The sequence below is a fragment of the Crocodylus porosus genome, unplaced genomic scaffold (genome assembly GCF_001723895.1).
Source record: "Crocodylus porosus isolate Cpor-Errol unplaced genomic scaffold, CroPor_comp1, whole genome shotgun sequence".
Lineage (NCBI taxonomy): Eukaryota > Metazoa > Chordata > Crocodylia > Crocodylidae > Crocodylus > Crocodylus porosus.
The window spans coordinates 7075591-7100894 of NW_017728947.1; the positions used below are offsets into that span (position 1 = coordinate 7075591).

The 25304-nt window shown below is 41.1% G+C and overlaps 1 protein-coding gene across 8 annotated transcripts in view; it reads right to left on the reverse strand.

The window, feature by feature from the left end:
* PTPRJ (protein tyrosine phosphatase, receptor type J) overlaps positions 1-25304 on the reverse strand; it is a 135102-nt gene that overhangs the window by 46537 nt on the left and 63261 nt on the right. For 7 of the 8 annotated variants that reach the window (XM_019551730.1, XM_019551727.1, XM_019551733.1 and 4 more), the window contains exons 2-4: positions 10588-10606; positions 7555-7677; positions 4805-4981 (exon numbers count right to left, since the gene is read on the reverse strand). In XM_019551730.1, coding sequence (XP_019407275.1) covers positions 4805-4981; positions 7555-7677; positions 10588-10606 — 319 coding nt within the window. The remainder of the gene's footprint in view (positions 1-4804; positions 4982-7554; positions 7678-10587; positions 10607-25304) is intronic. The other variant, XM_019551729.1, reaches the window with a different exon arrangement.

The following is a 25304-nucleotide window of genomic DNA, read 5'->3' on the forward strand; positions in this document are numbered from 1 at the left end:
TGAGCAGGGAAAATAAATGATATAGCAAAGAATTGGTGTTCATATTGATATGACGTATTACTTGTTTGTGACCTTTGAGAATCTTTTGCCGTTTGAAAAATACTGTAAAATAACTAGGAGAAAAAGATAATTTAGAACTTTCCTATGTTCTGCAAGTTACCTATGAAAGATGCTATTCAATGAGATAATCCACTTCGGTAAAATGTTTGGTAGACCTATCCTAAGGCCCTCCATTTTTATTCTATGAGGGTGATTTTTCTTCCCAGCAATGAAATAATAGGATCTTCTTTCTAGTCATAAAATGACCTCTCTCCCCATTTTTTTAGTTACATTCATAATTTAGTTATATATGTAGTTACATTTATTTCTTCAACTTATATAAATATGCTTCACTTCAGTAACTTGAGAGTAAGATTTTGTGATTAAGGTGAGTCTCAAGAGACAGGAATCACTTCCCAGCTGCTACACTCTTCTTATATCCACTTGAGGAACAAAGACAATGAGTAATCTTCTCTGTCCAGATGTCTATTATCTATTTAGATCACAATTAACCTAAGGCAAGGACTATCTCTTACAAAGCATACCTATAGCATCTACCACAAAGTGGACCTGGGATTACTAGATGTTATCCTAATGGAAATAATAATAGCTGATTTCAAGTATAACAGAGACATTATTAAAAGTTGTTCAACAACTGAATACACTCCTCAGCATAATCAAAATCTAAGCTATCATTAGAATTTTTTTCTAAACTTTGAAAGAAATATATGAATGAAGCCATTCAGTAACACATATATTGTTATTATAATAGATATGCAAAATATTGGAGTTCACTTCTTAGGGGCTCACACTGAATATCAGCAATCAATTCACATCCCAAAACTAATTATCAGCCAGAAACTTAGAAGAGAGCACCCAGTTTACAATGGCAATAAATTACATTCTCACATTAAGTTATATGGGGTTTTTAGTAGGTTTTTGTCTCCTAAAGGAACTGGTGGCAAAGTAGCTTGCTCCATTTTCAGAGCTACCACACACTAAAGAGACCACATGGGATGTTAGTGAAAAGCAGCTAGTGCAGTCTAAATTCAGTGCTTGGCAAGAGAAGCTTTATGTCCTCTATACAGACAAGCCCAAAGCAATTAAGGACATAGGCACCAACTTTGGTTTTTTCTGGTGGGTGCTTTTTTTTTTTTCTTGGTGTGTTTCCATACCGAGCCCCATGCATGACCAGAATAGGCAGTGCATTACTCCAACCTAGCTTGCACAATGTGGCTCATGGGTGCTGAGTACCCACTAATTTTTTTTTCAGTGGGTGCTTGAGCCCTGGAGCACCCATGGATTTGGCACCTATGACTAAGGCTGAAATCCACATCTACCAATACTTTACCAAAGCCTTCATGATGTTGCTAAGGCCTCAGCCTAAGATTTCTCATGATTCGCATGTAGACACTCTGCTCTATCAGGCTGCATAGGATTCCCAGGTCCCAACAAAGAATTAATTCACTTTCAGGAAAACTGCTTAGGTGACTCAGAGAAACTAACCACTCTGAAAGCCAAATTTCCTGACACTGCAAGCAATCCAAATCTAACACTTTGGAAGTAGTACTTATATCAGCCTAGACAATCAGATCCCTCCCTCCCTCCCTCTGCGTCTTTCTTTATATTCATATATGTACAAGTAATCTGTCATGTTCCTCCAATGTAACACCTCCTACACTCTGTTCTAAGCCCTAAAAGATGTGAAACGACACATATAACATTCAGCCATACAGATCAAGAAATGCAAGGGAATCTAATTTGATTTCTTTCTAAATAATTGTTACACTGTAGAAATGACTAAACTTGTATGGTGCAAGACGGGAAGAGAATACTGGAATATTTAAGGAAGAGTACTGGACCGTCTAAGGATCTAACCTGGGCAAAACTTTAAAAAAAATGAAGATTTAGCTAAAAATGGAAAATGTTAACCAATAATCTAGTAACAGTCCTCAACAAGGAAGCAATGAAATAAATCTCTCATACATTAGTAACTTTTACTGGAAAAATGGGTATAACAAAAAACAAAACAAAGTAAGACAGTTGAAGGCTGTTTGCCAAATGGCATGGGGAAATCAGAAAATAATCCTCCATCCAAGCCCTGGAAACTTAATTTCTTTGGCTCTGAGGCAAGAGAAGGTAAAATAAGTTACTCAAAAGCCTGATAGATTTCACTCGCTTTCTTGGAAAGATGTTGCAGGTATGAAAGATCATTTTACACCGGTATACCTGGGTAACAGATTTTTGGGCCACATACATGGAGGCCAGCAGGAATCTTGGTCTTTCCCCTGTTAGTTATGACACTATCTAAGCACTGTTTTTTTAAATCAGTTTTTTTAAAGTTAATATCCCAGATCAAGTAGTGACAAGCACTTGAATTTAAGTGTCACATCTCAGGTATGTGAAAGTTCAGCAAATTAGGAAGCAGAGGTGAATTGACAAGAGTTCAATGAATTCTCAGCTAGATGAGACTCAGTGACTTGCTCGAATTGTTGCTTGCGAGTGCTCCTGAATCGCAAATTTCAGTATCTAGGCTGATGAGCATCCAGCTCATACCATTTGAAATTTCATTTTCAGGGAGGCTCCTATCCTGCTTCACAGAATCAGCACTGACATCTTCTTTCTCTTTTTCGTATTGCTATATGTAACCTGGATGCTAGAAACTGGAGTAAATTCTGTTTAAGAAAAACATAGTAGTAGTTTATTTTTAGGACTAAAGGGATACATGCATGACAATGGTACTTTCCTACTAGGATATTATATATTTGAGATTCAGCTGTGAGAAAGAGAAAGTGGGACCTCTTTGGGATCAGTCTCAGAGGACAGTTTCTGTCACTTTTACAGAACCACTATGATTTTAACTGTTGCTGGTAGAGATGAGAAAGTAAATAACTGACAAGGGCACCTCTCTGAATGTTACTTACTACCCATCTAAATAGGTTGATGAATGAATAAATTTCCTTAGAGGATAGAATTATTGTTTTTTGTATAATGCAATCCACACAAACGTAGCTATACAGAACTTCAAGGAGCTCTACCTGTGTAGAAAGAGCTCTTCAGAGCTAGAATTCTCTCTAGGACAGTCGCTAGTAGGGGTGACTGGGCATGATCCCCGAGTGCTATCATAAAAGGGACACCAGAATGGACTTAAAGTGAGTGCTGTCCTTCTGTGCCACCAAATCCATGGCTGTCCCTTGCTGGTGGTGACTGAAAATCAGCAGCACTTGGGGCTCTGGACCAGCCGTGCTGGTAGGGAAACTGGGGGCTCGCATCACTAGTCCTGTCATCAGCCTCTGTCCCCTTGTCAATCTCATGCTGCTCTGGAGATGCCACTGCTGTGGGGAAAGGTAGTGTCATGACATGGCCAACATCCAGGGGGTTAACACAGACCCCCTACTGGAGCTGCTGCCTTTGTAGCAAGGCTGTGGGAGGATAAGCCATAGCATGCCTACAGCAGGGGGCCGTACCCAATGGCTAATACCCAGCAGCCGCCCACTGGGCTGGTACCTCACCCAGCAGCAACTGGGCACAAACCTTATCAGCTACGCTTCTGAATCCATGTATGGCTTCATTACTGATTATACGTGATTAAAGGTTCAAATCTTCAATCCTTCAACAGTTAGAGAGTGAAATTTGCTGGTTAACAGATTAAATGATGGAAGTAGTCAGCTGCTGCACATTTTTTGTTTAAGCAAAACATGAAGTCATAGCAGGACCATAGCGATTGCACCCAAAGTAGGTGAAAACCACTATATAACATTGCTTCTTGAGAAACTTTGAGAGAGAGGCTTTTCAAGTTTCCCACCAATGTTTTGGTTCATGTATCATGCTCCTACTTGTGTTGAAGAACCTGGGACTCAAAACCTGCAATATGGCAAAAAGATACTAAATTAAATACTTAGAATATAGAAATTACTGCATATTTAGAAGAAAAAATAACCATCCTAAGAAGGTTGCCTAACCCTGTGCTGTAGGGAAACTATACAAGAAAGAACGGCAAGGTAGAGGCATAACTGCCCAGGACTGCACCCCTGGCAATGCCTCCTGCAACCCTCCCTTGTACCTTCTTCGCAAGGTTCTGGTTCAGGAGGCTCTGGCAGCAGGGTGGCAAACAGGAGCACCAACGATGAAGTAAGTTCACCAATGATGAGCTAAGATGTAACCTTATTTTTTCGAGCACCCAACCCCATTGCGCAGTGCCCAGGGCTTGTGCTCACTTACCCATCCATCCTTTTGCTATTGGGCAAAGGGTCCACACTAATACAGGCAGTGGCTAAAAAAGCCCACAGAAAAGCTCAAGGAGAGGGAGTAATTTGATCTGACACCCAGATGATACAGTTGTTGCATTGGCACTGTATTTCTTCCCCATGATGTGGCCCTGACTTTTCCTTCCTGCACAGCTCAGAAATACAAAATTCAATTGCTTAGACTTCCAGGCATGAAGAGGGAAACAAGTTACTCAGAGGCCTAGTTGCTTGCACTTTCTTTCTTGGAAAGATATAGCAGGTACAAAAGGACTATGTCATACTGCAGTTATAGGGAACTGTTTTTGGTCCACAGGCATGGAGGCTAGGAAGGAGTCTTGGCTGGCTGTTATCCTGCTACCCAAGAAAAGATCCATGCTACTATCATTTAAAATAAATAGTCTAGGTTAAGTAGTGACAAGCACTTACGTTTTATATACATGGAAGTTTAATGAATTAGAAAGTGAACCAACAGAGTTCCACAGAAAACAAATTCAAAACTGTGTCAGTCTGTGACTTACTTGGATCGCTGCTATTATTGGGTAGAGCTGAATCTGAACTGGCAGTACTTGTCACATTGGCTGTTGAATTTTCTTTTCCAGAGGGGCTCCCATTCTGCTTCCCAGAATCAGTGCTATCGTTTGGCTCTGGGAAGTGTGCAATATCTGCAACCTGGGTACTGGAAACTGAAGTAGGTTCTGTTTAAGATATACCAAGTAATCATTTATTTTTAGGACTGAAAGAATGCACACATAAAAATAGTATTTTGAGCTAGGTGTTTTGTGTATGTCAGATTCAGTTGTGGGAAAGAGCAAACAGCAGCTATCTGGGACCAGACAAAGAGGACAGTTTTTGTCACCCTTATACAAGCGGGCATTTGTGAGCTGCAAGTCTTTGCTTCCTCACCAACTCCATGAGTTTTATTTTACACTGATTTCAGTTGAAGGCGATTGTGAACAGCAGGGGTGTCCAACCTTTTTGAATGTGGGGCCGGATCATGAACTTTTTATCACCCAGTGGACTGGCGAGCCATATTCAAAAGGCCTCACAGGAGGCAGTATCACTTCACCCCCCCACCCCAAACGAAAGTACGGTGTTTACTTTTGTTTTCCATCACAGCAACTTGGGCCTCAGAAAACAGCTTGGAGGGCCTCATGTTGGACAAGCCTGGTGAACAGCAACAAGATAACTGACAATGGCTGGTTTGGGACCTGTGTGATACGAGTTGTTGGCCTAATCATCTCTATAGAGACAACTTTATCACCAGATTAAATCTTGAAATGTTTTGACTGGTGCCTCAGAGAGGCCAGTAACTAAACAGCCACAGAAAATGAACTGCTTCATACCCTACCAAGTGGTAGCCTGCGTAAGTTAAGGCAGAAACTTAAAACTAACCAGGGGGAACGCTGTACTTCAGTTGAATGAAGCACAGGCAAAGGACTTCAGTGTCCAGATATAAATTCACCACCTCTTCATGAACACATATTCATTTAACACCAATGGGCAATATCACTGGACCAGATTCAAGCTGAAGGTTCAGATCTTCAGTACTTCAGAGGTGGATGAGCAGGGCACCAGGCCCAGCTGCTGACACAGATGAAGTACCATAATGGCAACTCCTGGAGCACTTCTTGCCAGCACCCACAGGGCCACAGCAGTGGTCCACGCTTGGGAAACTGGTGCACTACCAGCTGTTACAATCCTTGTGGGAGGACGAAAGTGCCTGACATTTCACAACATGCACCACTGTGCTCTCTGGTGCCCAGCACCCCCTATTGCTTAAAGCGCGAAAATTCCTAGCTATATTTCTGCATACTACCCATACCAGAAATCTGATAGGGAGTGTGTGATAGGAACTGCATATTCAGGAAGCAATGCCCACTAGTGAACTATAAAAAGAAAATACAGGACTATATCATAGCAGTAACTCACAATAGTAAGTTTTGGGTTCTTTGGAATTTTTCCACACCTCAAGGTTAGCCAAGCTTATTAAAACAAAACTGTATTATCTACGGGGATTTCTCAGTTTTACAAATACATAATGCAAATCCAGAATCTCCAGTAATGCAAAGCCTCTGAAAGAATTTTCACAGTACTTCCTATAGCCAGCTTTCTTAGAATAAGTAAGCTATTCCAAACCTGGCTGTGTATGGTGAAGATGACCCTCGCATGAGCATTAGGAAGGAAGGAGCAGTTCAGGATTAACAAGATGGACATCAGCCATCCTTAGTAATACAATGAGAAACAGGAAAGGAGGAGCAAAAGGTAGAGTACTGGGATGGGCTACTACTTTCTGATGGAGAACTATACCCTCAGATTCCCGATGCTGACTGTGTCATTAAATAAGAGGCACAGGACAAGATGTCCTTGGTTATTATTTTCATAAAATATTTATTTTACTTATACCTAGAGGCAGCCAGGGTTTCACAGGCCTTAATCAATTCCTCAACCACAACTGGTCCTTTTCAAGTTATGGGAACCACTGCTTCCTGACCCAACTCCCTGGCTTCCATTTCATTGTAGGATTTGGACAAGGGGACCGAGGGGCAGCAGTACGGACCTCCCAACACTCAGTTTTTCTCTGCACTATTGAGGGTGTTCCATAAGGTTGATACAAACAAAGGACTCCTGTTCTTGCTGTAAGCTGGCTATTGCAAGTGAGGGGAAAGCACCTTTCTAAAGGCAGGCAAGGAAAGGCCTCCAGCCATCACCATCTGAATATGTGGCACAGTACAACGCATATGTCAGGTAAGTAGCTTTGATAGTACAGTAATTTGTTACATAACTATTTCAAATATAACAGTTACTGTAACTCCAAACTCTTATAGCTGTAACTCATCTCTTTGCAGTTATTCATGTTACAAACAAGGGGGTAAAAAGGAATGTAACTGAGTGGTGAATAGCCTAAAACTTGGTAAGCTGTGTTCATTACATGAATTCGAGGTCACACTGTAAAGTCATTCTTAAACTGTGCTCCCAGTCAGCTAAGCAAGTATAAATCCCACCCCCCTTCCCTCCTCCCCACACACACGGCTTTGGCTTAGCATGGTTTTTTACTCCTTCAGAATCAAGCCGAATCCTTATCTGCTTTCCTTTCTGTTTGTTTTCTGGTGGTGTTGACAGCACTTAACATAACAGAGTTCTAAAAACAAAAGATACTATGAAAACTCCCCTCCTGGTCCAACCACAATTTCCTTACTTCTGGCTATGTTTTTGCAGAGCACTGTTTGAAACTTGAAGAGACCAGGGGCTGAGTATTTGTTGAACTTACTGCTCATAGATAAACTTGGGAATGACGTTCCATCCCCATGAGTTACATTGCTTTCTGTTGATTCGTTACGACTTAGGTTTGGTGGTGCTGTTGTAGTAGTTACTGAGCTGCAGTTTGAACCACCTAAATGGAAAGGAAAAAATAAAATCATAGACAAATAAGTATCTTTACATAATTCTTCGCATTTTACAATTTTGCATGTAGTTGCTTTGGTCATGACTATTTAGATTTCTTTCAGACTTTAATAACAAGAACATGTTGAATGACACTTGATCAAATAACTTCTGTTTTTTACCATTGTGAATTTTGTCAAGGCACTTTTCCTTTGAATGGATTGATCAGAAGCAAATTGGGCAAAGCTGTGCTTTGGGTGGTGCTGCAATTTTAGTATCTCACAGCAACCCAGGCTGGTACCCCAGTCATACCCCCCTCCCCTCTACCCCCCGTTATACTATTGGAATTGATTGCCTATTAATATAGCATACTATTTGCAAAAGCTAGCTAGCATGGGTGCTCCTCACACTTTTGATCAACGCTATGAGCTTTAGCTCTTTACTTATAAAGAAAGTTAAAGAGCAAACATTTCTAGCTATGCACCTATGGACCTTTCCCCTGTACCATTAAGGGACTGACATTGTCTGGCATTCTGAGGTGCTGTGAGATTGTTTTAAGGGTTCTGCAAAATACTGATACTATTAGGTGTGTAAACCCCTATGCATGATTCACAACATAAACCCAGAGATTTCAAATAGGAAAGCATAGTGTCAAAAACATTCTGACCTGTTGTGGTCTCTCTGAGATCTTTGCAACAGAAGACATGCTCTCTGTTGCTTTTTTGTAGGCAAAAACAGAGTGAAAGCTAAGAGCTGGCACTCTGCAAGGGGTGCTCTGAGTCTAAGGTTAAGAACTATTGCACTAGAGCTAAAGCAGTAAATCCCCCTTCCAGCATAAACACAGCTACACTGGTATAATGGTTCTTAGTAGGGGTGCACCAATAGAGATTTTTGGGTTCTATATCGATAGCCGATATTTAAAGAGGCATATCAGCCAATGTGAATCTCATTTCCGATACAGCTACCTCCCACTGATTAGTCCGCTGTGGTGGAAGGGGATAGGGGAAGGAAGGGGCATGGGGGGCAGAGAAACCCATACCCCCTATGCTAAGGAAGGGGGCAGAGGTAGGTGCTGCCCAGGCAGGGCAAGGCGAGGGGGGGCACCAAAACGATGGCTCATCGGGGGCTCCCACCACTGCTTGCACCCCAGGAAGGCATGGGGGGGGGGGCGTGTGCCCTGGATCTGTGCAGGGCGGGGTGGGCTGCAGCCAGGGCTATGCAGGGCTCTTCTTGACCGGGTCTGGGTTTGGAGCGGGTGCCAGTGGCACTGGTAAGATGCTGCATCAACCCCCACAGGGTGAAAGCAGGAGGCGACTTCCCCCAAACAAGCCACAGCTCCGCCCCCCCTACACTGGGGCAACACCTGCCACTGTCCCATCCCTCACCACTGATCTGCCCCACCATGCCTCTTCCCTCCCTTCTCCCCTTCCCTTCTACCACACCAGACTTACCAGCTGGAAGCAGCTCTCCATGCTGCCAGCTGTACTCCTCACTGCCTGGGTGCTGCACTGCAACTGCACACAGCACGGGCATCTATCAACCAAATTATCAACCCCATCAGGGCCGATAGCTGATACAGCCAGTTTTCTTTATATCAGTACCAATCCAATATCAGACTGATGTATTGGTACACCTCTAGTTCTTACACTAGAACAGCTTATTCCTGTATGAGAAAAGGAATAAGCTGTGCTAATACAAGAAATATCTATACTGACATAACCTGAAATGTGGATAAATAAGTACATCCAGATAACTGTTAAATGAAAATCATGCTGTCACTGAAAAAAAGTGACATTGGTACACAACTGTATGTACAGCAAGCTTAAGAAAAGCCGTCAAACATGCAAATGACATATTTGGGGGAAAGGAGGAAAGGCTGACAAAATTACTCCCTATCATTTCCCACCATGAAAATCAAGAGCTGGGCATTCAAATTTTTCCAGACTGATCATGAGAACATGCTTTCTGAGCCTTTCTCTGTCAGATTCTCATTTATGTCACCTTTCTGGCATGTACACCAGACATATGGCCAGATTTGTGTCAAGAAGCCTTAATATTAAAAACAGGAGTTCATCACTACAAATTTTAATTAAAATTTGCTTTAGTCTGCTACTTGTTCTTTATTTAGGGTTACTATTTAAGGGAAATTTGCTACAAAAGTTGACAAAATACTACAAAACACTATTTATTAGACTACATGGATTTTTGGCAATATATCAATATTGCAAGCATAAATATTCCTATGTTCAGGTAGAAAATCCTTGCTTTACACTGGTTTCACTTTGCTTTTTAAATATAAATCACAGTCCAGCAAATTACTTTTAGCATATGATTTGGTATCACTGGCTTTTTAATGGAACTAATCCCAGGCTTAAAAACAGACTCAAAGCCACAATTAAATTTTAAATGCATGCTTAAGTACTTTGTTGGACTAAAGGCTATGGCTAGTGAACAAGTGGGTTTTAATAACACTTCTGTGAGTACTTGTAATAGGAGGTTTAAAATGACTGATATACAGTGGTCCCACATTGTACACATATTTTACTTACGCGAATTCAACTATATGCGGAGCACGGCTCCATGGCAGCGGGAGATTTTAGAGGCAGAGGCAGCCTCCTGCTGCCGCGGAGCTGTGCTTGCAGCTGCGCAGCTGGTGGCAGCAGCACAGCATGGGGATGGCTGCGTGAGAGCCCAGCAAACTCAAGGCCCCGCTCCCCCCATGAGACCCTGCCCTCCCTCCCATGCAGTCATTGTAATTTTCACTATGAGTGATTTCAGCCTTATGAGCTGACCCCGGAACCTAACCCCCGTGTAAGATGCGAGACAACTGTAAATTCAGTTTGCTCTGTTATTTAGGAGTCACAGAAAAAGAAAACAAATACAAAACAAAATTATAAAAAAGCAACAGAATAGTACTTACAGACATCTGAACTTTTGATCTGTGAAATGAAAATTTAAAAAAAGGTTAGTGTTGTAAGCACCAATCAGAAATAAAACAGTTTAAAATGAATAGCTGCTAAGAGGGCCTCATAGTTCTCAAAACCTTTGGATCTGAAAAATCTACAGACTTACAAAATAGTGACATGAGTACTGGCTTCATTCCAGGAGTGGGGGATAGCACAAAGCAAGTTATTAAAAATAACTATTCAAAAGTTTTTATACTGCAGTCACAATATTTAATAATTCTAAGAAACAAGATTGTTCAACTGATGTGGGGTTTAAATCTGCAAATAACAAGTTGTAAACAAAGCATATCATACCTCGGTCAAAACATTAGAAAAATGTACCTTAAAGAATCATCTTTCTTTGAAAGGCACCAGACTAGATCTTTTCTATCTATGATTTAAAGAAAGGGTGGAAGCCTCTGACCAACAGTACAGGCAGCCTTCTGTGTGCAATATGTGGCAGATCAGGGAGGGGGGCAGATATCACAACAATAGATGATGAGGCAAACCACAGAGCAAGAAATAAAAAGCGGAGCAGAGGACTGGACAAGGGAAGGAAATTCAGAAGTGGCACCTGGAGAGCCTAAATTGTGACACACCTGCCAAAAATGTTGGGTCCTCAGAGATTTAAAGGATTCCCCTTTCCTTCTTGTATTATATACAAGGGGGAAGACTAGAGGCGTGCAAAGTGGGTCCTATTCGATTTAGATTCAGCCTGAATCAGGAACAGCGATTCAATTTTTTGATTCAGATCGCTGTCCCTGATTCAATTTGGCCAAATCCAAATCTGAAGATTCGATGCTAATTCAGAGAATCAGCGATTCGGACACAGACACTTAAAAAAGCTTTTTCTACATACCTTGAGGTACCAGCGCAGCTCATGATTGCTGCAGTGGTGGGGTAGATGGAGCATCCCACAGGAGTGCAGGGAGGTCCCCCCACATGCTCAGTGGCAATCATGCTCAGTGGCAATCAGGTCTGCCAGGGAGCGCACTGGTGGGGTGTCCTGTCCCCCCCCCCCAATCTTGGTGATTGGTCGCAGGGGGGCCCTGGCCCTCAGACCCAGGAGGCACCAGTCTGCTTTCTGGTCTACTTCCAGGTCTGCTACCAAGTGCTTTGGGGAGCCCCTGCGATTCTGTGGGACACTCCATGTGCCCCAGCATCACAGCATTCCTGAATTGCCTGCTACTAGAGGCATGTAGAAAAAATATTTAAAGCTGTTTCTACGTTTGAATCTCCCCAAATCAATTTGGAGTGTTTCAATTCAATTCAGAGAGATTAAAGGGTTCTCCGATTCAATCCAGATACAGAGATTCAGCCACCGAACTGGGCTAAATCTCCACCAAATCAAATCAGGGACCAAAGCTTCGCACAGCCTTAGGGAAGACCAATTCCACTTACCAAGCAACAAAGGGATCTTAGAAGTTTAAGAACAATCCTATTCCACTCCAAGTCCTTCAAAAACCACTAATATGTTTATTTTTATAACGCACCATTATCACGGCTTTAATGCTACATCAAAAAAACTGAAGAAGATGCCTTAAGCTTTTGTATTGATTTTTCAGAGACTCAAGCAAGGTGAAATAAGATCATACTTACATGCAGAAGTCCCTTTAAGGGCCCAAGAGGTGGTATACAATATTACACTTAAATCTCACTGAAGCATACCTCACATATTTGTTGATCCAAAGCTCACTGAGTTCAACACTAAAATTTTAAACAATTTCTTTTATATCCCATTATCAGATTTTTTTCCAACCTTATATTTAGCATTCAACCAATGTCAGGGTTTGTAAAACATTATCGCAGGGACTGTAACTACCATACTGGCATTGCCACATTGTTCTGATAGCAAGGGGAAATCCAAGGATGTGTTTTTAATATTACATGACTTCCTGCTTCCCTGATTTTTTTTAAATAAACTGCTTTAGATCCTGCAGCCATTTAAAAACTCTAGCTCAAATTATTCCTCTACCTACCAGAAGGTAGCAGCAAACAATACAAGTTGGAAAACACACTGCAAAATGGTAAAATAAAAAGGAACACTAGATGGAGTTCTTAGGGCAAATACAAGCAGAAAGTATATTTGTGGGACCCTCATAACCAACTGAAACAGACCTGCTCCGCTTCCCCCATTACATAACAGAAACTTACTTTAACAATTCTATGTAGGAATTAAAAAAGAAACTAATTGCCTGCTATAACTAGGAAGCTCTCACACAAAAAAAGGCACAAGTATGGGTGGATACCAAAAATAAGCTTTAAAAAAGACAGAAGTCTACAGAAAGCTATAAACAGCATTTAATGAGAATCTGCCCCAACTTTTAGAGCCCCAGAACTCAGAAATTTGGGCTTGGCAAGCTGATTTAGCTGGTAATGTATACATCAGCAATTGAGTTTAGAAGAATTTCTTAGGCATGGGAATGCTTCTTCCCGAGCACCTCTGCCCCTGGAGCTAGACCTCCTCTCTCCCTTAACACAGTCAGTAAGTAGCAAGGAACCTCTGTGACTTTGGTAAATAGCACATTTATGTTATATGGGTCACATTTTGTCTAATCCACTTCACCTCAGTGAACATAAACATCGCCCACTGTCCCTATCACTCCCGGAGCTTCAGGGCCCTTATCTTGCACGCCCTGGGAATTCCTATGATGTATACAATGAAGCCCTTGAAGCGCCCCCAGGAGCACCTGCCTAGGGTGGCTAAAGAGCATGGGCAGCTCTGGGACACCCACACTCTCCTAAAGCAAAAAGGCATCTGCCACAAAAAAAGCACAATTTTTTACCAGCCATTGTTAAGCCATGGATGCTCCAAATTATGGCTGCAACAAGAGGCATGGACATCTGCTTGTTTCGGCTTTGTGCCACCATTTAAAAAAAAAACAACAACAACAAACTTGCATGCTCTAATATAGACAGAATCATTTTACTTCATGCTATGGGATGCCTGCACAAGACATTGCATCCAAGAGCTGCTCGATGAAGATGGGAGAAGTTGAGAGGCAAAGCAGGAGAAATGCAGGGAGCACCCTCAAGCTTCTTAGAAGCAAGAGGCTCATAAGAGAGAAGTCTGTGCTCTTGGAAGGAACTGCTCTGAAGGAATGATGGCCTTTGAGTGGTAGAACAAGGCAAAGCATCAACTTTAAGGAGGGTCTTGGTCCCTCTGGCCCTCCCACCATTGTAATGAAATAGTAGTTCTAAGCAGAGAAATGCTGGCCTCTAGTCCTTTCTGGTGCTGGTCTCCTGCTGGAGTCCAGAACCCACAGAACAGGACCTGGAGGGCAGATATCAGATGTGCAATCACAAAACTCTCTCTACAAACACTTCTGAACCTCTGACACTGCCAAGCCAGATCAAAAGGACAAAAGAAAAATCAGGAGGCTGTTTTAATTTCACTCACTCTCTCAAGACCAGAACAGACAATCAGGGAAGGAGACACTCATTCCTGAAGTCCAGTTCAACAGGAAAACAGCACATATATCCTGAATCCACTGCATACTTTTACTCTATCTGGAAACAGCCTCTAAGTCATGAATAAGAGGTGTAATTTCCTGACATATTTATTCAGAGCACCATAAAAGAAAGCTCAGAAGGCTCCCTCATGAGTGGGTAAGGGAAGGGAAGGGAAAGGAAAAGGAAAATACCACATAATATGAACATTCACCCAAAAGAGGACTCAATGCCCACAAGAGACTTCCTATCCCATCCAGCAAGGAACTGAAAGTTTAGTACCATTTATGATCTGCCTTGTAGTTACTTTCTTTCCTGTAAACAGACTTAGAAAGGCCAATGTTCTGAAAATATGAGTGTCCTTCTCCCTTCTGTACTTAACAGTGCTTAACAATGACCTATATTAGGCAGAGTAGATTTGCACCTTTATAGACTCACTTCAACAGCACTTGATGAAGTATGACCTCTGGTTACAAACACATATGCTAAACATCTCTGGTTAGTTAGTCTATAAAAGTTCAAATCTACTCTGCCTTCTGCTTGACTTCAGACTAACGCACCTAATTACCTCTCTGTTCAAAAGGCACAATGTATCCTGCTAACAGCACCCAAGCATGACGATGAAACCTTGTTTAAACAACAAAATTGGATACCGTGTCAAATTTCTCTTGTGAAAAGCAAATGCTTCCTTTGATTTTAGTTGCTTTCAGTATCACATGTTCCTCCGGAATTCAAAATGCCCTTCTAAACTTTCCAAACACTACATGCTGATGTCACAAATAAGACCGAAATAAACCACCCTCAAAACAGAGGATCCCTCTCCATTGTAATAACTCAACCATTCCCCAGTAAGCCAAAGTACAACCTCCCACATTTTTAAACGTTAGTTTTTAAATGGTCCCATGTTGCATTTTTCAATACAAGCTGTGTAAACGGAACTGTTCCCTGGCTCCATGTTGCTACGTAATAAGGCATTATTTATACAAAACATTGTATCATTACTTCAGAGGATGTCCACCCTGAACCCAATTCCCCTCTATAGTCACATCTAACACATCAAAAGCCATTGCATTTCCTTTTTTTCCCTCTTCAACTGTATTAATTTACATATCCACAAATAAAAAATTTTTTAATAAGATATCTGAATCCTGAAAACAACAAAACATACCAGGAAATAAGGCTTTAGAGATCAAAGGTGGAAAATGCAGCAAAATGTGAAACACAAATCATTTCAGCTGAACTGCATGAGGAGGATGTATAACCAAACTCATCACTGGAGTTTCAGTGATAAACAGATCTTTTCATGTGGCACACAGCCATTCTCAAAAGCTTGATCAAAGCAGCTCGATGCCAGAATGGTTGAATAATTAAATCTCACAGACCTGGATCCTGCACTCTTCACCCAATCTGCATAATTTATTGGGACTTCTGGATGCACTAAAAATGTGCAATTGGCTACCTACTTCCTGGAGATCCTGAGATGCAAAGCAATTCATATAGGTGAAAATCTGCTGTTCACTCCATTTTACTGATGAGGAATACTTATATGCAGCATAGGTTATAATGTGGAAATGTGTTCAAGTGACTTAAAAACCTTAATCCTATTGATTTCTAATAAGACTTAAGCTCTTTGGTGTCTATGTTACTTTGGAAATAGGATTTAGGTTCTTAAGACTGCTACATGATTTTACCAGAGGTCTACAGATGACATTGGCCCTCCCCATATAGTTGTGCATAAGAAATCAGGGACAAATCCACTGAAGTCCTTGATGTTGCTGTCATCAAGCACAAATTGTATTGGCCCACAATATCATGTACCTAATATTGTGCCAGTGCGTGGGAGCAGAGCCACAGAGAGCATGTCTACACTGCAAACAGGAGGCCACCTTCCCAAGCATGGTCTCACAAGGCAGTATAGGTGCTATGAGGAAGCTAGCATTGCTTCTCTTCCAGGTCTTTAAGTTCAGTTATGCTACAGCAGAATCACAGCTACATTTTCTCTGAAGGCAGTGCCTGCAGAGCAAGTGTGTTGTATCCGAGTGTGGAGCCACCTTATGCTCAATATTTAGTGTTGAATGGCTGACACGTCTCTTCAGGTTTTCTCCCCCTGAAACTACAAAACAAAAGCCAGCACAGAAAGCAAAGACAGTGACGATAGAAGAGAGGTCAGGAAGATGATAAAAAAAATGGCATGACAAGTTGAATCATGGCTGTGGCTACTTTTCAGACTGCAGTGATATCAAGTCCCTGAACAATGGAATTGTACAACATGCACAAAGATTCAGTAATATATTTAGCAGGAGAACTTCTTTTTTTTCCCTTTTACAAGATTCCTGTAACAAGGTGAAGCCTTGCCATCAGCCCCACACCTGTTTTCTGCATTCAAGTTTCCAAAACAAAAAAATAAAACAAAGTGGTTTGATTAATGTAAATATTGGATTAGAAAGCTAAGTCACAACAACTACATAGTAGTGCCAGGGGAGAGGAAGGCGGCAAAATCCACTTGCCAGTTTTCTGAGAAGGAAGCTGTTTGCTGCACAAATCTCTATCCTGTGCATCATCATCACATCAATGCATGCCCAGCAATTCATTGAGGTAAAACCAAGAAATCCATCAGACACACAGCAAAGCTGAAGACCTTTAAACACATGCATGGATCTCGGTGCTTCCTTCCACACTGCTCTTCATGCTTGGAGGAGGTCCCTAAAGCCACCTCACTAGCCTTCAAATTCCTCCTTTAAAAATCTCCTTTGCTGTGATGCCTGCAGAAACACTGATGTCACTAGTATGCTAAAACCAGTACCTTGCTTGCAGATCATCGGGCATTTGTACATATGCTCACATACAGTTGTATAAATGGTGAAATGCACATCAGCGCTGACAAAGTGGTGGTGGTGCACTCTTGAATTAAAATACATCAAGGGTGTTTTAGTTCAAATTTTACCACCACTACTTTCTCAGCACTGATGCATATTTCACCATTTATACAAATGCATGTGATGCAGCACTGGGTGTGACAGCTCATGAAGAGCAGACTCAATTAATCAAGTCTGCTCCGATGTGCCACATCTCTGGTGCGTCAGACCAGACAAATATATGTGTATAAATGCCCACTGCGTCCTTATGGTTCCTTCTAGTCATCTGTCTGTATCCATCTAATATATATTGTCTTGAACTAAGACTGTAAACACTTTGGGGCAAGGAGCATCTTATGGTTCTTTGTTTGTACAAAACCTAACACAATAGAGTCCTGATCCAACATATCTATTCTCTTTTTGTCCAGTCTGTTAAATCTTGGAAACTTAGCACATAGAAAGAGCAAATCCTTTCCTGCATACAGTAACAAGAGAATAATATTTCATTTTTGGAAATGGACTTTTTTTCCCCTGAAATAATTTTAACGGAAAGATTATGCAGAAAGGCACAAAAAAGGAATGCAACCTGCCATCAAGATATTGCAATTCAAAGAAACCAAAGTACTTCCTGAACAAACCATATTTGTGGTAAGCAAACAAGGTCTGACCCTGCCCACTTTTAGGTCACTGGTTACACTTGAGGTGAATCTGTGGATGCAGGATTAAGAAAAATGTGGGATGATGAGAGGAGTCTGTGACCAATGATTTGAGTTTCAAAGTGCATATCCATTTGCTCATGTTCAAAATTGGTTTATGTTGACTTTACATAAAGTTTTAAGCTTTCCTAACATAAGATATTTAGGGAAAACTCATTTTCAGCTTGAACATTCACCAGATTTCCAGGTTTAGGTTTGATTATGACCATCCCCACTAGGCTGTTTGGGTATACAAGTCACCTAATCAGAGAACAAAAGGGAATAAATATTTGCAAGTGATCTGCAATTCCAGAACTATTCACTGAAGAAAATGATAACCAATTAACATGAATCTCTTGTGGATTTTGCATTCTGATAAGAACAAAAAAATAAAGCTAAACTCATTTGGATTCTTTATTGACAAAACTTTCACCCAAAATGCATTTCCTCAACCCAAGTGATAAATACTAAAAACAGATAATCTGATCTACCAGATCTTTTAACAGATATGTAAATGAATGCTTTAACTCAGAACCTAAAAGCATAAACCTGGAGGCACTGAGAAACTCCTAGAAGGGTTGAAAGTACTCGGTGACTTGTCGGCTCATACACAGTATTTCATTCTGACCCATCTCTAGATTGAGGATTTTATTGTCTCATTCATATCAGCAATATGCAGAAATTCTTCAACTTACATGTTTTTTCTCATACAATGCTGTAAATCAGATGACCCCCAATCCAGTTAAATACTTGATGTCTAGCACATGTTTAAATCCTATAAGCAAGTGCTCAAGCCTTTAAATTGAATTAGGGTACCAGGACATTTCAGAATTTATTTACCTAAATATTTTGGGTGGGGAAAAGGTATACAAGGAAAAGAGAATTGTGAAATACTGAGATAACTGTTAGGCATGTAAAGTTATATAATGACTGGCAACAAACGTATAAATGTGCTATGCATAAGTGCATCATAAGTGAACTGGGGCAGAACGAGGCCCCTATGGTGAGGGAAGGAGTGGGGCAGGGGTAGGCGCTGCCCAGCCAGGGTGGCAAATGGGACCCTGGGGTTGGGAGTGGGACAGAGCCATGGGTGGTTCATCCAGGGGGTTCAAGGGGTGTGGAGGCGGGGCAGCTCTCTGCCACTGCATGCACCCCCAAAGGAAGCATGAGGGGCATGTGCCCCTTCCCCCCGGATTTGTGTGGGGTGAGAACAGTCTGCCCCCTGCGGGCTCAAGGAAAGGGGCTATGCTGGCCTCCCCCTGACCAGGGAGAGCTGAGTCAGGGCTGTGTTCGGGGCAGGCTCAGCTGTGCTTGGAGAGGTGGCTATAGGTCAGGACCAGAGGGGCTGTAGCCCCCCAAGCCCTTCTTTAGTGCTGCCCCTGGTCAGGACACTCCATTCTGCTGCCTTCTCTTGGGTACCCTGCACAGAGTGCTCTGAGAAGAAGCAGTGCTAGGAGAGGGCTTGGGGGGTTATAGCTACCCCAAAATTCCCTGTAGCCCCCCCTCCCAGTGCCATCGCCTGCCCCGTGCAGCTTCAGCCTAGCCCTCCCTCCTCCCCCTCCACCAGGAAGAGGCCAGCACAGTTCCTGGCCTCAAACCACAGAATTCAGCCCACCCTTGCCCTGCACACAAATCCAGAGGAGGAGGGGGGCCACATACCACTCGTGTCTCCCTCAGGGGTGCATGCAGCAGCGAGGAACCACCCATTTCCACACCCTCCTGTGACTCCATCCTGCTCCTGGCCCTGGGATTGCATTCACCGCCCTGGCTGGACAGCACCTGCCCATGCCCCAGTCCCATGCTCTCCCTTACCACCGGGCCTCCATCTTCCCCCCTGCACTCCTTCCCCCACCACAGAGTCACAGGCAGGACACTGTTCTCCGAACTACCTGGCTACATTCCTGGCCACATGCACACAGTATTTACTGGTAATATTAATTGGCTACACTGGCCAAAAAAAGCCAATAGTCGATAAAGTTAATTTTCCTTTTATCAGTGCTGATCCACTATATAGATGCACCTCTAGAGGGGGGCCCCAATAAATCTTAATCTGCCTCTGGCTCAGATTTTTCAGAAGTTTTGACAATCCAGAATTCCTAAACTTCAACTGCAGCTATAGACTCTCAGCCATTCTGAAAAATCAGGCCCCTCTGACTGAGATTAAGAGGAGTCACCATAGCCTAAGTTATTAAACTGCCACAAAAAAACTGTTTACTCATATTGTGTTGCTCTACCAAAGACTGGAATCACTTGATTCAACTTATAACTCCTAATACAAGGCTAACTGCTTCTATCTTGAAGAATCTGTCCATTTTAGCTCACAACCAGGGATATATTTTTAAATTTACTTTGTTATATATACTAACCCTGCAAAATTATCTTTAATACATTACAATGCAGAACTGAAAATACATTTAAGCAAATGTTAACACTAAAATTTTCCCTCTGATCTCTCTGGCAGGTTTACAGGGCCAATCCATAAGACACCATTTAACAGAACACTTTGGTACTTCCTCATTTTGTGGGTGTAGATGGGTTTATCTCTGGGGAAACTGGCTCCAATTTTAGAAACAGCACGCTAAGTTCCTGCAAGGGTTCTGCTTTTTTCTACCCTTTCAACCCCCTAAAGGCAATATATTAAGAAAAATCAAAACAGAAGAAATAAACCAGTTTATATTTATTATTAGATGGACAATCTTGTGGAGCCATTCAAGGCATTGAGAGTATTAATATAGTAACACAACAGAAGAAAAGTATGAAAAAAGTAAAAGTATTCATGTCATAACATTATAATTTGCGCTCTTAGCCTGCTGAGGGTATTTTGAGTTATCAGAGTTGTACAAAAATAAACTCTTTTCATTTTGCATGTATTTACATTTGATCTCTAACATTTCTAAAAATTCTCTTATCCCCCTGCTCTGCCCTCCTCCACACCCTTACCAGGTGTAGTTCCACCAGCTTTGGGGACAAATACATAGTCTAATTTGTGTAGCTGCCATGTCCTCTGGCTTGGGAACTAGGCCACAAAGGAAAGAAACATCACATCTAAGATTATTCGTCCTCTCCTTTTTGCTGTCCATTAGACAGCGTTTCAACACTCAAGTCTTCTTAAAGTTGATGGTCTAGGAGTTTGAGTTGTGCTAGGCTGTAGTTATGCTAAGCTATACTGCTGAAAAGCTGTATGGGAGAAAGGGACCTCTTGACCACTGGATGACCCAGGAAGAAAGCAAGAAAAAGTAAAAACATGCAAAATGGCATTGAAGGGAGTATGGAAACAGCAGCTACAAATACAAAAGTTAGAATTTACTAATGAGAGTGCAGGTGTGTGAACTTGACAAATGAAACAAAGATGAAGATCTCTACAAAGAGGGATACGAGTGAGCACTGGGGTGAGTATGCAAGCATAAATAAAGGAGATGGGAGACCTGTCCCTTGTACAGACCTACGGGAGCATACATGATGTATGATGTCTCTACCAGTCAAGGAAAACCTTCACCCAGTTGGACTGACTGCTAATCAGACCAACTGGTGCTCTGTCCAATGACAACAAACCTTTCTGAGCTTTCACCACTGAACACGTATCTGAGTTGTGTTTTCTGTGTTGCCTTTGGTATCTGGAAGATGCCTTGCCAGTGTTGGCCTTCCAAAACCATACAGACTCCAGAAGCCAGTATATCAAAAGCAACCAGATACCACCCAAGAAAACACTCCACACACCTCAGAACAACAGATGGGCTTCCAGAGAGAACATGAAGTGACTTGAAATAAAAGTCTTGCAAAATGTCTGCTACTATATAAACCCTTACCATTCTGGATAAGAGATCAACTTGATGAGTGGAGATAAGTCTAAAGGGAAATTTGCTCATCTGACTTCTACTCGCAAACATTCTTATTTTAGCAAATCCACCACATGTCCACTATATGAACACACTTAATTTTAGTTTCACAAAAATAAAGGATTTGGGAAAAAAAAACTGGCTTCCTTGGTCCATTCTTATTTTAAAAGAATTAAACACACTGAGTAAGGAAGTTATTTACTACCTTGCCATGACCTGCAAAACCCAGAAATGAATGTGTTACACAGTAACTCAAGGTAAGTTACTGTGTAACAAATGGGTTGTAAACCAGGAAACAATTATGATAAAGTTTCAGTAGGTGCATAACAGACTCCTTTCTAATGCACATTAGTGTTCATACTGGTCTCTCATCGCCATTGCACTGATGAACACTTTGAAAAGTGTTCTGGATAACAATATGCCTGGCCTATGGAGAATGGATTTTGAATTTTATCCAAAAGAATAAACACAAGAGACAGTTTAGCAGTTTTTCCACATATTACTGTCAGTGGGCAAAACTGTGTTAACTGCTGCTGATCAAGGTAAATATTACAAAGAGATAGGTTTTTTTCTTTTTAACTAAAAAAAAAAAAGAAGTCTAACGCACTCAGAAACAACCACAGGATTACAACTGAACTATTTACACTTACAACTGCTGTTTTACTTCTCCATGCTCAATTCCTCCTTAGTCCTCAAGAGGCCTTTGGGGGATAGAAAGCCACCCTTTTTATAATGTTTTGGTACTAGATAGTGCTTAATTTGTGTGTGCTTTAGCAACACATAGGGATGAATGTGTTAGCCTGAAATCCTGTTAAAGCAGGCTCTGCTGTTAATAGGCCCAGCTGCTAAAGTCAACCGCCTTGCAGCTAAGCACAAATATTTCACCAATACTGAGCAAATAGAACTGTTAAGGCTAAAGCTAAACCTGTCAGGTGACTGAGGAGCATTACAGCTTCTTTGTCCATCCTCGAGTAGTAAAAGCAAGAAACACACTCATCAGGATGAATCACACCCCCATTACACCTGGCAAAAAGTTGCAAAGGAAACCCCAGAGATTAGTCCTTTCATAGAGTACTCACTGTCCTTCCCCTGAGACACCAAGCGAGACTCTATCAAAACACTTTTAAACACTTCCTAAAATCAAGAATCAACATTTAAAAGCCTTTCAAGCAGCAGCCAAGAATTACTTCAGTTGTTTCCTAAAAATTATGTTATTTTATATGTTAGTGACACTGCCTTGAAGACCCACTCAGCAACTTAATGGTCAGTCTTCATAGGGTCCTGGAGTTTGATAAACATGTCTGTTATTCACACTCACACAATCTCTGAAAAACTATGAGGACAAAGTATAGTCTGGAAAAGACTAAATATTTTTGCTATCAATTCTTGTTAATGATCCATATATTTACAAATAGACTGTGCCTTCAGTGACTGTTCCATTGCCTAAATTGTTTGGAAGATTTTGCAAAAGAGAACAAATTACTCATTTTATAATCACAATTTCTGAAACAGCTATTCCTTTGAGAACCAAATTCTGTTTGTCAGACATTTTTCCACTTCCAGTCAACAGTGCTGCAAGGTGTACAAAATGAAAACAAAAAGCTGGCCATCAGCCTCTATAATAGACAAGCAAGGTGTGTTTCAGTATGCACACCAATTGGAGTGTCTTTTTTCTCAAAAAGGCATTGTAGGCTACCATCCATTCCCTAGAAGCAGAAGGGGGAAAAGTGGGTAATCCCATAGCAATGGCACATTTGAAATGGTTCCAAGAACAACAGATTACAGCAATGAAGCTATATAAAAAAATTGTTTAAACAAATTAATGAAAAATTCACGTAGCAAAATTCAAAACAGATCCCGGGGGCTAGATCCAGAAGTTGGTTAGCCATCCCAAAAGTAGTCCCATGGTCCCTATCAGGCCCAACAACTGAAATGTGTTTGACATCCTGCCTTAATGTAGCAATTGTGTAGCCTTTCTGGATCAGGGGAGAGAAACCATTCTGTTTCCTGGCAAGATCTCTACAAAGTCATGGTTTGTTACCCTTTAACTTTTTCCTAGCACTATCTCCTAGCAATTTAATATTTTCCATTTAACTTCTTTCCCTTGTTTAAAAGTTGTATCAACTGCAGAAAGTTAACTGTTTATAACTACCTGGGACATTTTATATGAAACCTGCTCAGTTCCAATCTTGATTTTCCAGTCCAAGATAAAAATAAGTTTGACCTGTTATCTACATTTAGCATCTAAAACAACCTTTTGGAGGACAGGAAATACATGCCAGTTGGAGGACCCTTCAGCATGGAGATGGACTTTCTTGCTAAGCATACACTTACGTTTTTCTGATGGAAAGCACAAGCCACTAGATGCCACAATAAAGCCATCATCTGTACAGCTAAAAATGATCAAATATGCCTAGATTTCCAGATGAGTTAACACATCATAGAAAACATATAACTTAGAATGCTCATCTTGGAATGTTTTGGGAGGCTTTCATATTTAGCTGTATAGTACAGCTACAAAACAAGCAATCTACATGAACATTTTTCAGATTTCCCCCTCTGATCTCCTTTCCTCAACAAAGTGAACATTTCTAAGTAGTGTGGGTCTCATACATTCTTAAGTGTCTCAGATAGTGGGAATAAAAGAAATAACTATACACAGTGTATTGTGTGCTGAATAAGATGGAAGGTGCATCAAGATCAATTTCTCCCTCTGAGCATTAACAACCATTTTCATAAGCATAAACAATCTAAGTTAAATCACCTCAAATTGTCCTTTAACCTTTTTTCATAACTTAGATTATTTTTACATACTATCATCTTAGTTACTCCACACTGCATCCTGTTTAAAACAATACTATCCTTTTTATGATATCACAAATAAGCACTGAATTCCAAATGAGAGCTAACAATTGAGTACCTTATACAAGAACAGATATCACCAGCTCAGCTTCTGACACAGGCAGAGGATTATTCCACAATGGTACCAGCAGCTAACCTGGATCAGACTTGCATTTAAAACATACTTACTTTCAAGCTTAGCTCGACTCCAAACTGATTTATTTGTGCTTAGACTGATTTGCATTGCCATACTACTTATCCAGTTATCTAAAGGAAATTATCTAAAGGAAATTATTTTTTTCCTGAGATATGTACTTGGCTATAGCATTTCTTAGCAGCAGTTTATTTGCTAAATCCTAGGTTGCAATTTTAAACAATGCATTTAAAGCCTGTATATATTCTCCTTTAAAAGAAAGAGAGTAGCGGTTCCTCACCTTTTTCCATGGCTAAACAATTCAGAATTGTTTTTAAAAAAAAATGTAAATCTTTACCTCTTCAAGTATGAGAAAATGCAGGTCCTTATCTGACTTTATAGCTCTGGCCTCTCTCTAATATGTTTGTTTTTTGAAGAAACCTCACTTGACATTTGTCATTGTATTTGCAAAGCAGGGATGTGAAAAAGAATGAACTGCATTTGAAAGGTTGTCTACGTCTATCCCAACCAGGCAGTCAGTCCCATACAAGATATCACCCATAAAAACTCTTGCTTTTCAAATAAAATCCTTAATTCTTTTTTTAAGCCTTGCCTTTTAACTCCCTGCACCCTTACTTCCTCTAATGGGTTTAAACTTTACCAAGAGGCAAATGTACAAAACATGCAATAATACTTGTGGCAGAAAACAACAGACCCCACTGTACTATTTCAGCAAGATCATCTTCTAGTGCTCTACTAGAATGCCTTTTTTTCCACCCTTTGAACAGAAGCAGAATAGAAATAGGAATGAGAATTGGCCCTGCCATCACCCTGCCACCATACTAGACTCTATGAATAGGCTAAGACTTAACAGGACAACAA